The following is a 13,007-nucleotide window of genomic DNA, read 5'->3' on the forward strand; positions in this document are numbered from 1 at the left end:
CCCTGCTGGTCGATAACTCAATATTAACTTTATTCAAACACTAGATTTTACAGTAATTTTTAAAACACTGAAAAAGGTCGAACAAACAGAAATAAGACAAACAATGAATGGGGATTCTCAGCTCTTCTGGACGTTCTTGATGAGCTCGTCGCACAGTTTGGTCAGCTCCTCCACCTCCTTCTCCTTCATGTCCAGGCTCTTCTCCAGCGACTGAACCTTCATCTGCTCACGCCGCAGCTGCACCTGCAGCGCCGACACCTCCGCCTTGAACTTGGAGCGCACGTCTGCGATCTCGTTGTTGGCGCTGAAGGCAGAGTGGCGGTCAGACGCGTCGGGGAAAAAAAGCGGCCAGAAGTTTGAGCTCTTACTTGCTGATCTTCTCCTCGGCGTGAGCCTTCAGCGCCTGGTACCTCTGCTCCTCTTTCTTGACCCGAGCCAGGTAGTCCTGAGCGCAAGCCTTCAGCATCTCCTCATTCTGATGGAACAACAAAGTGACCTTTTAACCACAGCACTCTCCAGATGCGAGTCGCGTGACCTCGTCCGACCTTCTTGAACCCCTCCACCACGTCCTTGTACTTCTGCAGCCGCTTGAAGAGATCTGCGAGCGAGCGCTCTGTGGAGTTGAGATCATTGGCCACCTGCTCCTTCTCCGCCTGCACCTCCTGCAGCCGGCGGGCCTCCTCCTCGCGCTCCTTCTCCCGGTCCTCTGTGAGAACACTTCATCACTACATGGTCATGACATCTGTCTACACACCAGGACGGCACTCACCCATCTGTTTGGTGATCATGAGTTCAAACTCGGCAACTATTTTCCTGCAAAGAGAAACAGTTTCATTTTCGGAGGCTGTCGACTGGTCTGTGACAACGCGGCAAGAAGATGGATCCAAACCAAATCTCACCTCATCGCTTGAGTGTCGTCCTGCATCTTGGCACACTTGGCGCTCCATCGGTCGTCGCTCTGCTTCGCCTGTCGGATCAGAAGCGCAAAACTATCGCACAAAGATCGGGGAGGTCGTGATAAAGCTCTACAGTGATGAGCTCATACTTCCTCTCGCACTCTGGCGATGGCAGCGTCCAGGTCCTTCTGGCTGTACTGCAGCACCTCGATGATGGCGTCCTCAGCTGCCAGCGGTGGGGTGAACGGTGGGACCAGAGTCAGCTGAAGAAACCAAGGGGTGAGTGAAGAGACAGGACAGGACTCGAGTCTGGGACTCACCGGAGCGGCGGCGTCATCGATCAGTCTGAGTTGTTCTTTCTGGGGTTCTACAGGTCCCAGGTCCTGGGTCAGACTGGCATCCAGCCTGGGGTCACAAACAGACAGTCAGAAGATGGAGACAGGCGAGTTCGAGGGATGGTCTTACCGGGACACGATGGGGTGAACGGTGGGAGCTTGAGCCTTCGGGCCGGCGGGCTTCTTGGGGCTGTCTCTCAGGAGCGGGTCGAACTTCAGGTAGAGGGACTGCTTACGCAGCGCAGACTCCTTGAACTACCGCAGAAACAGGATTGAAGTAGTGAAGGCAAACGCATGTAAGAAAGCAAGGACAGGAGCTCACGCTGCAGGAGCCGAACTGCTCCAAGTAGTCGATCTGTCCGTCCAGGTCGCTGCTCATGACTGAAAACAAGTCAGTTCACACCTGTCAGTCAAAACTCGTGCCGACCCTTCCTGACCTCATGTGTGCAGAACACAGAGGTGTGCTCCTCGTGATGGGAGAAAGATGAACTCACATGTGGTTCCAGGAACAAACTCCTCAAAGTCTGCCAGGTTTGCTTCGGGTTGGTTGGTAGGTGTCTCTGGTTCTGGCTGGACCATCTTCTCTGGTTCTGGCTGGACCTCCTTCTGTGGTGTCTCAGAAGTGTCTTCAGTCTGAGATCATTTTCAAAAGGTGAGCTCAGAGGGCTGCAAACCTTTGAAGATCAGACACTCACCTCTGGCATGGCGGCAGCTGCGGCCGGCTCTCTGCGGTCGATGCTGCGGCAAACATTTGAGAAGTCACATGTGAACACGGTCGTTCTGAAACCCAAGTAAGGGACACGTGCACTAACCAAGGGGCTGGGGTCTCCAGCTGTTCCTCCACCGGGGTCCTGTCAGAGGACTTGCCATCGCACTTGGGGGAGTTAGTCATCGCAGTCTTGGTGCCGAAGGGGTTAAAGTTGGGGTCGTCGAACTTGTCAAAGTCAAACGAGTAGGCTCCTTTGGGCACAGCGACATCCTCAGCACCGTGACCGACCGGTTCCTCCGCTGGCTCCTGGACTGGCTTGACTTCAGAAACCGGCTTCTTGTCTTTGACCTTCAGGCCTGGAGGTCGCTTGCCAAGCTTCTTTGGCGGCTTCCTCTTGACCTCTGCGCCATCGTCGAAGTTGAACTCCAGCACTACTGGGCCGTCCTGAGCGGGTCGAGGTTCCTCGGCTGCAGGTTCAGCGGAGCAAAGTGGGGCGACGGTGGCGGTGGGTTTGACCTCGGCCGTCTCATCTTCCGGGACTTTCTTTGCAGACACAGGGGAGTTCTGGATTTTGGACCCTCCAGTTTGGAATGGGTTGATGGAGTCAAGGTTGTCAAAGTCAAAGTTGTAGGACCCTTTAGGGGGTGCTGGAGCTTCATCTTCTGCTACTACCGCTGCACTCTCGATGGTCTCCGGCACTTGCGGGACCTCCACATCGTCAGTCCAATCTGCGGTCAGCAGAGCGGATGCCGTCACGACGCTGCTGTCAGTGGAGCTGACGCCTGCTCCATCCGCCAGAGAGTTCTCAGCCGACGCTGAGTAGGGAAGAGTATCGTCCAGCACAGCCTCCACGCCCGCTTTGACCACTGGGGACTCCTTGGTAGGAGGTTCTGACAACGGTTTGGCAGGAGACAGCAGCATTTTATTGGAGCTCTGGAACGGATTCATCGTGTCCAGGTTGTCGAAGTCCAGCTGGTATCCGCCTCGGGTCTGGATCGGCATGTCGTCGCCAACCAGGGAAAGTTCTGTGGGAGGGAATGATCGTAAAAAAAAAAAAAAAAAACAACAATCTGAGCTCCAAGAGGAGGACTCACCGGGTTTGGCCTCCTGAGGCATCTCTGTTGTGTCTCTTGTCGGAGTTCTGTGGGGCAAAACAGCAGTGAGAAACGACTGAACAGTCCTCCGCCAGCGAGCACGAGGAGAACTCACGTCTGTAAGTTGAGAGATTCAAGTGCCCTGGCACACTCGTCCACACTAGCCATCTTGGTAGGAGACACGATTCTCTTGGTCACCGGGTCTCTCCTGGGAGTCTGGAAACAAACCTGAGTCCAGGAGAAAGGAAGGCGTTTAACAAAAACATGGCAGCCTCAGAACAAAACAAAAACATGCATTGAACTAGCCGTACCTTGATGCCCTTCTGCGCCGGCCTGTTGTTGGGCAAATTGTCCGTCTGCCTCAGGATGGACGGCCTCCCTGTCGGCTGTTCCAGAGCGAAGATGTCACCGCTGAGTTTACCCCCGGAGCCGACCCCACGGTTCTCATCATTCACGTCCACCAGGCTCATCCTGCGTCGACAGAGGGAGGAGTTAAAGCTGCAGGCCGCTGATAAGAGCTGATGGGAGAGAACATATCTGGGCTTCAACTGTGACAAGGGATGATGTCAGGGTGTCTGCTGACTAGCAGCTGACTGAGAGGAAGAAGAAGGCACTGGTGCCAAGGGAAAAACATGCAAGAGGAATATACTAGTGTGTTGACATCAATGTCAAAGTTCAAAGTGAGAAAATACTGCGAGTTCTAAGAGTGCTGAGTAACTATAACCTACATCAACTGCATTTAGTTTCACTGCCCCAAACGAATAATGACAACAGTAATGTTACGAAAATAATAGCGCCATAAACGCCGACACATTTGAGGAGTTTCACCGCTCACATTTGTCTTTCAATTGTACTGATATGAAAGGTCTACTACATTTAACAGAGGTTGGAGAATCATCTCAAGAACCACGAGAGAAAACGCTCACATGCTAACGGTGACTCCCTGAAGTTTGAACGTCACGCGCACACTCCGGTATGAGAGTGAAACACAGTCGTTTAACGGTATGGTTTATACTCACGTAGCGTGCTGACAAAGTGGTTTGGAATTAAATGGTGGCCAAAAAAATGGCTTAAATCAAACAAGCCGCTGAAGTCGCGTATCCGCCTGCTAAGCTTCTGCAGGGAAAACCGTTTTGGAATTTAAACGTCAGGGCTGACCAATGAGCGCGCGAGTAACGTTTCAAAGCGCAGCACTGCAGCCAACCAGCTGCGCGGAGACACGTGACCAGTCTGGGCATGCTCAGTGGCTGTTATAGAGTCTGAATAATGCTGCTTCTGGAACAAAAAAACGAACAAGCGTTTTTAGAATACTTCGAACACCTATATTCTAATGTCATTAACGGGTTTATTGATATAGTCATTGATTCTACAAGCCCGTTAGGCGATGGAAAAACATAAACAGACAACAGAAACAAACAAGTGCTCGACTATCTTAGTCGTCAAACTGTCACTTCCGTAAACAGATTTGATTTGCTGTATATATTTGAACGCTCAAGCTTCAAACTGCATTGCATACATTGTTTTATTTTCGACTATATTCCATTTATTCTATATGTAAAATAAAACTGATGTAAACGGTTTTATGAAATGAAATGGAAGATTTGTGTTGTTGGGGTCACTTTTTTTTTTGCTGTTTTCAACCATCTTTTCGTTCACATTTGCAATTTGTTTATTTTGAACGCTTTCGTGTGAATTTGCGCCTTCAAACTAGAACTCGCATTCACTTCCGTCAGCATCAGGATATTTTTTGTTGGCTCTCTTCCTCTTGTCTCAACTCTCTAGTCGTGTCGCCTTCAGGCCATGAGGTGGCGCTCCAAGAGTAAACCGTCTTTTTAAACAACGAAGAAGTAGGCGGAGCTTCCCGCCAATTTTGAGGATGTAAACAGAACTCTGGCGAAGACATCCGAGTTTTGATTTAGTTAGAGTTATTATAATTAAACAGCGCGTTTTGTTTTTAGAAAATGATTCCAAACGGAAAAGGTAATAGATGCTTCATGCATTTGTATGATAACTTTTGTATGCTGTCGATTAACTCGTTGGTTCGTGAGAGTTGGGTTCGACCTCAGAGATGACACAGTTAAATGTCATATGTATGCGATATTTCTTTTGAGAACCGTCATCCTAACTGTCGCGTTGGTCGCGAATTGAAGTCGTGTGAGCGTTGCTGTTAAACAGTAACCAACATTTAATGTCTCGTTGACAGGCTCGGGGGATTCGACCCTGCATGCAACCAGGTAAGCTCCACGTTTCAGTCTGGCCTGTTGAAACAAGTCGTTCAATACTCTGCTCCTGTAGTAAATAAACTAGCAAGACGGTTTAGCATTGTACCTACTGTCATTATCAGTCAGTAGATCTGTGTCAAGTCTGAGTTGCAGCGCTTTGAGACACTCAGGTGTCTGAGCTAGAGGTGTCCTTTGCTAAACAACGATGATATTCCTTACCTTACAGTAGCGAGAGCGACTCCATCAAAGTTTTTGTGCGAGTACGACCTTTGACCCAGGGCACTGGCTTGACCACGGATGGTGATCAGAATCTATGTCTCACTGTCACCTCACCCAACACCATTCGCCTGCACTCGAAGCCAGAGCCGCGGACATTCACCTATGACCATGTGGCGGACATGGACACGTCTCAGGTTTGATGACATGGACTTATGCACATTTGGCTTTGGCTATAACCCAAGACTGTGCTGCATTTCTGTCTGGCTCTTCCATAGGACTCAGTATTCTCCAGTGTGGCTAAGAATATAGTGGAGTCATGCATGAATGGATACAACGGCACCATTTTTGCCTAGTGAGTTGTCGTGTTACATGCTGTATGTTTTTTATTAGCCAGCCTTTTTAACTGTCTTTGCCTCTGCAGTGGACAAACAGGATCAGGGAAAACATTCACAATGCTAGGTAAACACATCGTCCTCTGTTGACTGTTCCTGCCTCAGTAGTAATGTCTTTATCTGTTTCCAGGTCCGTCTGAGCTGAACAACTTTACAGATGATCTACGAGGGGTTATTCCCCGAAGCTTTGAGTACCTGTTTTTCCTCATCAATCGAGAGGTGGAGAGGGTGAGCTGCAACATCTTTTTTTCTTTTGAAGTTCATCTCTGATTGTTTTTTACTCTCCGTAGTCCTCTAAGGTCAAAAGTTTCCTCTGCAAATGCTCCTTCATTGAAATATACAATGAGCAAATCTACGACCTCCTAGACACAGCCTCAGCCAGCCTCTTTATCCGGGAGAACATCAAGAAGGGCGTGTTTGTGGAGGGCGCTGTGGAGAAGTTTGTCAACTCGGCTGCTGAAGCTTACCAGGTTGCACACTCGGATAGTGACGTGTGGGCGTCGCCTGTAAAATCTGCTTTTTGTGTGAGTGTGAAAGGATGTATTTGACTTATAAAATCTGTGTGGATGGTTTAGGTTCTCTCTATGGGCTGGCAGAACCGTCGCGTGGCCTCCACGTCGATGAATCGCGAGTCGTCGAGATCCCATGCTGTCTTCACCATGACCCTGGAGTCTAAAGAAACAGTCAATGAAGTGGTGAATATCCGGATGTCCCAGCTGAACCTGGTGGATTTGGCTGGCTCTGAGAGACAGAAAGACACACACACAGAAGGCTCCAGACTGAAGGTGGACGACTTTGATCGATGTTTAGTGACTGTGTCTAACTGCTGCTGTGTGACATGACGTTGCAGGAGGCGAGCAGCATCAACCGCTCCCTCATGTGTCTGGGCCAGGTCATCATGGCGCTGGTGGACGTGTCCAATGGAAAGAACCGACACATTTGCTACAGAGACTCTAAACTCACCTTCTTGTTACGGGTCAGTGATCATTGATATATTTCTGTTATTTATACATATTATAGGGGTGGGATTCGATTAAAAAATTCAAATAAATTAGAGAATTTATGACGAATTAATATCAATTAATCACAGTTAAATGGTATAAGAATATTTGCCACAAAAAGCCACATTTTTCAATTTGGGTGAATTTGATATGTTCCTGAATCAAATGATGGACCCATACATACGTTAAACAACAAAATATTGTTTATTTTGCATCAGTTTGACAATTGCACAATAAATCACGATGTTCGCTATATTCAAGTTTTTATATCACCTTATTTAAACTAAAGCTCTTTAAATATTTGTCTTAAAATGAAACTTATCCTCCATAAGTCCAAGTAACGTATTATCAGCAGGTTCCTCCATGTTGTTGTCAAACGTGTCTTGTGCATCAGTGTGATCACTGGACCGTGAACTCCCTCACTTACAAAGGTTCCGTGTTGTCTGGAGAGCAAACTGTTAAACAAAATAAAATTAAAATAAATGAAAACAATTAATTTAATGCATTTTTTTGTTGTAACTTGTTGTTGGTCACTTGTAACTCATGGACGAACTTTGGTCATTGGTGAGAAAGTCACATTAAATAACCTTAATAGGAAACTTGTTTCAGGATTCACTTGGAGGAAATGCTAAAACGTACATCATCGCCAACGTGCATCCAGGTTCTAAGTGTTTTGGAGAAACTTTGTCCACGCTGCAGTTTGCACAGAGAGCGAAGCTCATTAAGAACAAGGTGAGATTCTGTCCTGGTCTCAGGACTTGTGGGTGCATGAATGAAAGTATGGCGGCTCTCGCTTACAAAACTGGAAAGCTGTGTGCATGCTACATTTCAGTTATTGTTGGAAAAAATAGAAAAGAGCCTGTTAATGATGCCTGTATGGTGCACATTTTTGAAACTCTTAACTTTAAAAGTTAAGAGTTGTCACTTTAACATCAGAATGAATTGAAATGGCGCTGTTTTCTAGGCCATTGTCAACGAAGACACGCACGGGAACGTGAGGCAGCTGCAGGCTGAGGTGAGGAAGCTGAAGGAGCAGCTGGCTAAAGTACTCGCCTCAAACACGCTCGAAGGTGGAAGAGATTCAGCTCCAGGACGACCAGAGCTTCCCAAGAGTAAATATTCTCATATACTAAAGTTTGAAATAAGCTGTGAGCACTTTATGAAGGAGACTCCTGTGCTCCTCCAGCTGACACCTCTGTGGAAGTCCAGCACGATGTTTCCTATAGGGCCAAGTTCATGGCTGCAGTCCAACTGTGGAGGAAGAGAGAAGAGGAGAAAAAGGTAGCAGAATTACAGCTCGCCGTACCATGGGTTAGTCTCACTGAAACTCTGTCATCGTAGGTCCTGCTGAAGAAGCAGTCCCAGCTGGAGGAGGCCTGGGCGCAGAAGGACAAGTTCATTCACTCCAGCCGCATGATTGTCCGGTTTCGGGAGGACCACATTGCTCGCCTGGAGAAGAACATCAAGGAGGAACGAGGCTGTTTGTCTGAAGAGGAGTCTCAGGCCCAGATCAACCAGCTGAGGGAGGAAATTAAGATTTTGAAAGACCAGGTAAGGTGGACTTTGAACTCCTTCGTGATTCATCAGTTTATTCTCCTTTTTCTGACTGACTCTTTAATCCACACTGTGTGTCTCAGGTGGAGCACCACCCCAGGATGACCCGATATGCAGCAGAGAACACCAGCCTCAGAGAAGAGATCACCCGGCTCCGCTCCCTCGACTCTGTGATGAAGGCAGAGGAGATGGAGGCCCGGCGTGCAGAGGAGCTGGAAGAAGCTTTCCAGACGGCAATGGAGAGAGAAACGCTCACAGGTTTTTTAGAACGCAGCCATCATCGTGCCAGACTGAGGCCATGAATCAACTCTTTCTCTACAGCGACAGGATCCTCTTCCAGTTCTCTGGCGGACAGTGTTTCAGCTGCTGCCATCCAGAAACTGCAAGCTCAGCTGCTTCAGAAAACGACGGACTTCACAGCAGTTCTTCACGCCTTCGAGGAGTATAAGGAAATCACAAAGTGAGAATGAATATTTCAGTTATTACTGTGAGTGTATCCGTGTTCCATTTTAAGATTGCATCAATTTTGTTTGCCGTTTTGATTGGTAGGAAGCAGATGTCTCAGCTGGAGTCGGAGAAAAGGTACCTGGACAAGTCCAACAAACACCTGGAGAACATTCTGGAAGCTACAAACTCCTACAAGAAGCAGGAAGTTTCTGAGTTGAACAGGATTCACGTGGAAACTCTGAAGGTGAAAGAGAGGATTGAATTTAATTCCTGCTGATCAGACGCCCCTTGATCAGACGTCTCCTTCTCATACCAGATTTTCACCACGCCCTCCAAAAAGTACAACCAGTGCGGGCCTCTGGCGCCACTCTCCAGCCCAGAACACATCAACGGCACAAACGGTGGCGATATCTGGGACGAGCAGCCTCCGTCAGCCATGACCGAGATGGCTCTGACTGAGGAGCTCCGACTAGTGCAGGTAGGGCCTCGTGGGTGAAGCCCTCAGAGATGCGCAGAGCTCACAACCCACCTGACTGTCCTCCTCAGGAGCAGGCCAGTCAGGTGCAGACTCAGCTGGGGGAGGAGGAGATGAGGAACAGCAAGCTCCTGCAGCAAATCGCTAAACTGGAGGAGCAAATCACGATGCTGTCGCAGGAGTCGGAACGCAAAGATGAGGTCAGACATCCGGCAGATGTTGCACAGCGTCACCTTGAAGATGTGCCCTATAGCTTCTGACTTCATTTGCAGCTACTCGCAGCTGAGCGTGCAGTCAGGAGTAAAGACCAGGCGAACCTGCAGGAAACTATCAGCAAGCTAGAGCAGAGCCTCCATACAGAGCAGACGGCTGCAGAAGGTGCTTCTATCCTGACTTACGTTCAGAAGAGTGTGATGCGGGAGGAAGAGCTCCCTCACTCAATGGAACTTCCTCTTATGTTTTTGGTCTCAGTTCTGAAGAGTGAGATCCAAGACCTTCGCCTGGTTCTGCAGTCGTCTGATAAAGAGCTGAGCCATTTGAAGACGGAGCTGACCGGCATCCAGACGGAGCACCAGAGCGAGACCAGCCAACTCTCCAGCAGCCTCATCAGCACCCAGCTCCAGCTCGACAAAGTCCAGTGAGTCCCGAAAGCAAGGTCGCGGGAGTCGTTGTAAATAATGGAGGTCACTGACCAGGCCCTGGTCGCAGGATGGAGTGGGAGCAGCTTCTGGAGCAGCACCGCACGCTGCAGGACTGCCACGACCAGCTGCAGGCTGAGACCAAGTTTGAGGCCGACCAGGCGAGGCAGCAGCTGCAGGACAGGCGGCAGGAGATCCTGGATCTGAAGATGGAGATCACGGTGGGTTGTCAACTTCGCACACTTTTGTAACAATCCACGCTGATGTGCTTTCCCTGTTTTAGGAATTACAAAGCTCCCTGCAGATGGAGCAAGAGCACACCAGCAGCCTCACCTCGCAGTTCAGAGAGAACCGCGAGAACACACTGAAGTAGGTTTGTCTGGTTACGCTGTTTGATTCTTGTTTCTAATGTGAGGCACTTTCAGGGAACTCACTGAAACAGTGGAGGAGAACGCACATCTCAGTAAACAAGTTTCCAACCTCACGCAACAAAACCTGCAGCAGGTCAGTTTCCACCATCCAAGTCACTGTCACCAAGTGTTTCTAAGATGTGGTTTCCCCCACAGGTGGCCAAACTGGCTTCTCTGGCGCAGAATCTGGCAGCTTCTGATGAGCAGATCAAGATCTTGGAGCAGAAAATCGAACAGGACAAGGTTAGCCTGACTCCGTCCGAAACCTGCACTCTCAGTTTATCTCAGATTTTGATGAATTTTCATCTTCATGTGTGTGTCTCCGATAGATCAAAAAAATCTCTTCAGAGTTTGGAAGTCCTTATGTGTGTACATTGCTTGACTATGTTGCATTGTAATGCTTGAATTCCACATATTTGGGATTTGAAAAAAGACCGAACTCCAGTTCCCGCAACACTACCTAAATCGATTATCTTCCAACAGGATGTTGTCCTGAATTTGATCAACCAAACTCGAGAGCTCCGCAGCGAGCTGAGCCAGAAGGAAGGAACAGTTTCTCATCTGTCTGGAGAAGTGACTGACATCACAGTACGTTTCTCTGGTTTAATGTCTTTAAACTTTGATCTGGCAGGTGATTTTGATGTGAACTTTCCTTCCTCCAGGTCAAGTACAATGCTGCCTGCCTGGAGCGAGAGAGTCTGAAGGAGCAGAGCTGCAAGCTGGAGTCAGAAGTCTGCGAGCTGAAAGAAGCTTTGGAGAGAGCTGGTGCGTCAAACAAAATCGAGGTGAGATCCTCTCTGTCCTTCACTCCTGTCTGAAAATCCTGAGTTGTCCTGACTGGTGGTGTCTGTCAGGTGGAGATCCTGCAGGACGAGGTGACTTACGCCATGGAGGAGGTGGAAAGACTCACCAAGGTGTTGGACGAGCAGAATGTTCTCCTCCAGGCCGCTCAGGAGCAGGTGGCTGAGAAGGAGACGCTGGTAGAGAGTCTGCAGCAAAAGGTAGTGAGTCACCAAGGTCGTGCTTCAGTGGTGGTCTTTAAATGGACATGTCTGTCATCTCAGGTGCAGCAGCAACAGGATGCTGTGGAAAAGACGGTGAGGTATGGAACCCTCAAACACATGGAGGTTGCCGTCACCCCCAAATCCTCCCCTCGGGTAAGAATCCCAAGGTGTTCCCGAGTTTGTTCAAGCCCTGTGTGACCCTCCTGCTGCCACAGACGCCGTGTACGCCCGGGAGCTTCGGCAAGGACCTGAACCAGCTGCTGGAGTCTCAGGAGCGGGAGCTGGAGAACCGGCGCTCCTCCATGATGACCATGGAGATACTTTTAGCGGAACTCCATGCTGAGAGATCAGCGAAGAACGATGAGATCCAGAGGCTGAAGGTACCCAACATTATGCTGCCTTTCAGGAAGATTTTTTGCATCTGGTTTCAGGAATTCTAACATGCATTATATCCTTGTGGGTGTTTCCAGATGCAGCTGAATGAGAAAGAGATTGTCCGGCTGGAGATCCAGACTCTGCTGAATCAGTTCTACACCAAGAACAGCCAGATGACTGAGAACGGGAACAGGTGACTGTTCCTCCCATCCTGAGGTTTCCCACTAAGCTCATCCTTGCTGTCTTGTTCGCAGCGAGGATGTGATTGAAACCATCAAGCAGTCCATCCTTAAGGAGCTACAGGAGGAGAGAGTGGAGAAGGTCTGTTCGAGTGTTTGTTTCAGGCTGCTCTGTGGTGTGACTGTGTGGATCTGTTGCAGGGCGCGGTGCTGCAGCGCCTCACTGAGACTCAGAACAAGTAAGCCGCTCACACGCCTCCAAACTGATCATAATCTGACTTTCACTTGACTGTTTTGGGTGTCCAGACTGAAAGCTCAGGAGGCGATGCTGGCCCAGTCTCAGACCTGCGTCCAGGAGCTGACCACTGAGCTGAGGAATCGCTGCCTGGAGCTGAGAGAGCTGAGCCACAGGGCCAGCGAGGAGGAAAGGCTGGTCAAGGTGGGACACAAAGTTGGAAATGCCATGATGACTTGGTGCGTTTGACAGCTCATGTGTTCAAAAGTGTCTGACCTCCCATGAACCTCCGCAGGAGATTGAGGTTCTGCGAAAGCAAAACGTCCAGTTGTCGGAGGAGAATGGAAAACTGGTGGGACACAAGAACCACAAGCAGAAGATTGAGTATTTGGTGAAGCTGAAGAAGGAGAACACCAAACTCCACGAGGTAACGAAACATGCGCATCCTCAAACGGGCGACTTTGAAGTGTTTTTAAATCTGTTCATCTTCTCCAGGAGAACGAGAGGCTGCGATCGCAGGTGAGCCACTTCTCGGACAGAATGGAGTCGTCCGTGTTGGACTTTGAATCCAGCTGAACCAGCCACAAGGAATGTTTGGAGTCGCGGGGGGTTTAATGTTGTAATTATCCGATATGTTCTTACCGCTCTTGACAAGGCAGCGGAGGCGTCCTGTCTCATTGTGAAACTGTAATAAACAAATGAACTGTGCTCTGTTTGACCTCTTGTTTGTGGCTCGCTACTGAGAAGTTAGCAGCTTCATCTCCTGTAGGAAAACGTCTCGGATCCCCAGTCAGTGCATGAGGGCTTAGCATCCTGCAGTGC

The 13,007-nt window shown here is 49.2% G+C and overlaps 2 protein-coding genes across 3 annotated transcripts; one reads left to right on the forward strand and one right to left on the reverse strand.

Moving 5' to 3' along the window:
* Nucleotides 1–20: 20 nt before the first annotated feature.
* On the reverse strand, nucleotides 21–4,199 carry tacc3 (transforming, acidic coiled-coil containing protein 3). The gene is made up of 16 exons (XM_053845341.1): nucleotides 4,054–4,199; nucleotides 3,346–3,505; nucleotides 3,150–3,262; nucleotides 3,035–3,081; nucleotides 2,044–2,965; nucleotides 1,927–1,969; nucleotides 1,726–1,864; nucleotides 1,554–1,612; nucleotides 1,362–1,486; nucleotides 1,217–1,301; nucleotides 1,046–1,159; nucleotides 900–967; nucleotides 770–813; nucleotides 546–706; nucleotides 369–475; nucleotides 21–304 (listed from the first exon to the last, which is right to left on the reverse strand). Exons 2-16 carry the CDS (start codon nucleotides 3,502–3,504, stop codon nucleotides 118–120), a joined length of 2,373 nt encoding a protein of 790 aa, XP_053701316.1. The 5' UTR covers nucleotide 3,505; nucleotides 4,054–4,199; the 3' UTR covers nucleotides 21–117.
* A 527-nt stretch (nucleotides 4,200–4,726) lies between these two features.
* On the forward strand, nucleotides 4,727–12,886 carry kif15 (kinesin family member 15). 2 transcript variants are annotated; one of them, XM_053845280.1, is made up of 35 exons: nucleotides 4,727–5,014; nucleotides 5,238–5,268; nucleotides 5,616–5,669; nucleotides 5,751–5,827; nucleotides 5,897–5,934; nucleotides 5,998–6,095; nucleotides 6,158–6,337; nucleotides 6,443–6,652; nucleotides 6,718–6,843; nucleotides 7,478–7,600; nucleotides 7,833–7,980; nucleotides 8,055–8,149; nucleotides 8,210–8,419; nucleotides 8,506–8,680; nucleotides 8,744–8,882; nucleotides 8,972–9,113; nucleotides 9,186–9,347; nucleotides 9,416–9,544; nucleotides 9,617–9,722; nucleotides 9,816–9,981; nucleotides 10,053–10,203; nucleotides 10,266–10,351; nucleotides 10,408–10,486; nucleotides 10,549–10,635; nucleotides 10,876–10,980; nucleotides 11,055–11,177; nucleotides 11,247–11,393; nucleotides 11,457–11,549; nucleotides 11,612–11,776; nucleotides 11,867–11,964; nucleotides 12,026–12,092; nucleotides 12,152–12,189; nucleotides 12,257–12,389; nucleotides 12,481–12,612; nucleotides 12,681–12,886. In XM_053845280.1, the coding sequence occupies exons 3-35, from the start codon at nucleotides 5,655–5,657 to the stop codon at nucleotides 12,759–12,761; spliced, it is 3,924 nt and encodes a 1,307-aa protein (XP_053701255.1). In that variant the 5' UTR covers nucleotides 4,727–5,014; nucleotides 5,238–5,268; nucleotides 5,616–5,654; the 3' UTR covers nucleotides 12,762–12,886. The 2 variants fall into 2 exon arrangements, with proteins under 2 accessions (XP_053701255.1, XP_053701254.1); XM_053845279.1 differs by having other exon boundaries at nucleotides 4,729–5,014; nucleotides 5,483–5,669.
* The last annotated feature ends 121 nt before the right edge of the window (nucleotides 12,887–13,007 follow it).

This window comes from Synchiropus splendidus, chromosome 16 (genome assembly GCF_027744825.2).
Source record: "Synchiropus splendidus isolate RoL2022-P1 chromosome 16, RoL_Sspl_1.0, whole genome shotgun sequence".
Taxonomy (NCBI): Eukaryota; Metazoa; Chordata; class Actinopteri; order Syngnathiformes; family Callionymidae; genus Synchiropus; species Synchiropus splendidus.

What these genes read in the sequence shown, in the direction of transcription:
- tacc3 (XM_053845341.1), bottom strand. Translation starts at nt 3,504, where the DNA reads ATGAGCCTGGTGGACGTGAATGATGAGAACCGTGGGGTCGGCTCCGGG. An exon ending in CAGCTGCCGCCATGCCAGAG is followed by an intron (nt 1,865 to 1,926) that starts GTGAGTGTCTGA and finishes AAATGATCTCAG; the next exon opens with ACTGAAGACACTTCTGAGAC. An exon ending in AGCAGTTCGGCTCCTGCAGC is followed by an intron (nt 1,487 to 1,553) that starts GTGAGCTCCTGT and finishes TTTCTGCGGTAG; the next exon opens with TTCAAGGAGTCTGCGCTGCG.
- kif15 (XM_053845279.1), top strand. An exon ending in AGAGCAGACGGCTGCAGAAG is followed by an intron (nt 9,723 to 9,815) that starts GTGCTTCTATCC and finishes TTTTGGTCTCAG; the next exon opens with TTCTGAAGAGTGAGATCCAA. An exon ending in CCCCCAAATCCTCCCCTCGG is followed by an intron (nt 11,550 to 11,611) that starts GTAAGAATCCCA and finishes CTGCTGCCACAG; the next exon opens with ACGCCGTGTACGCCCGGGAG.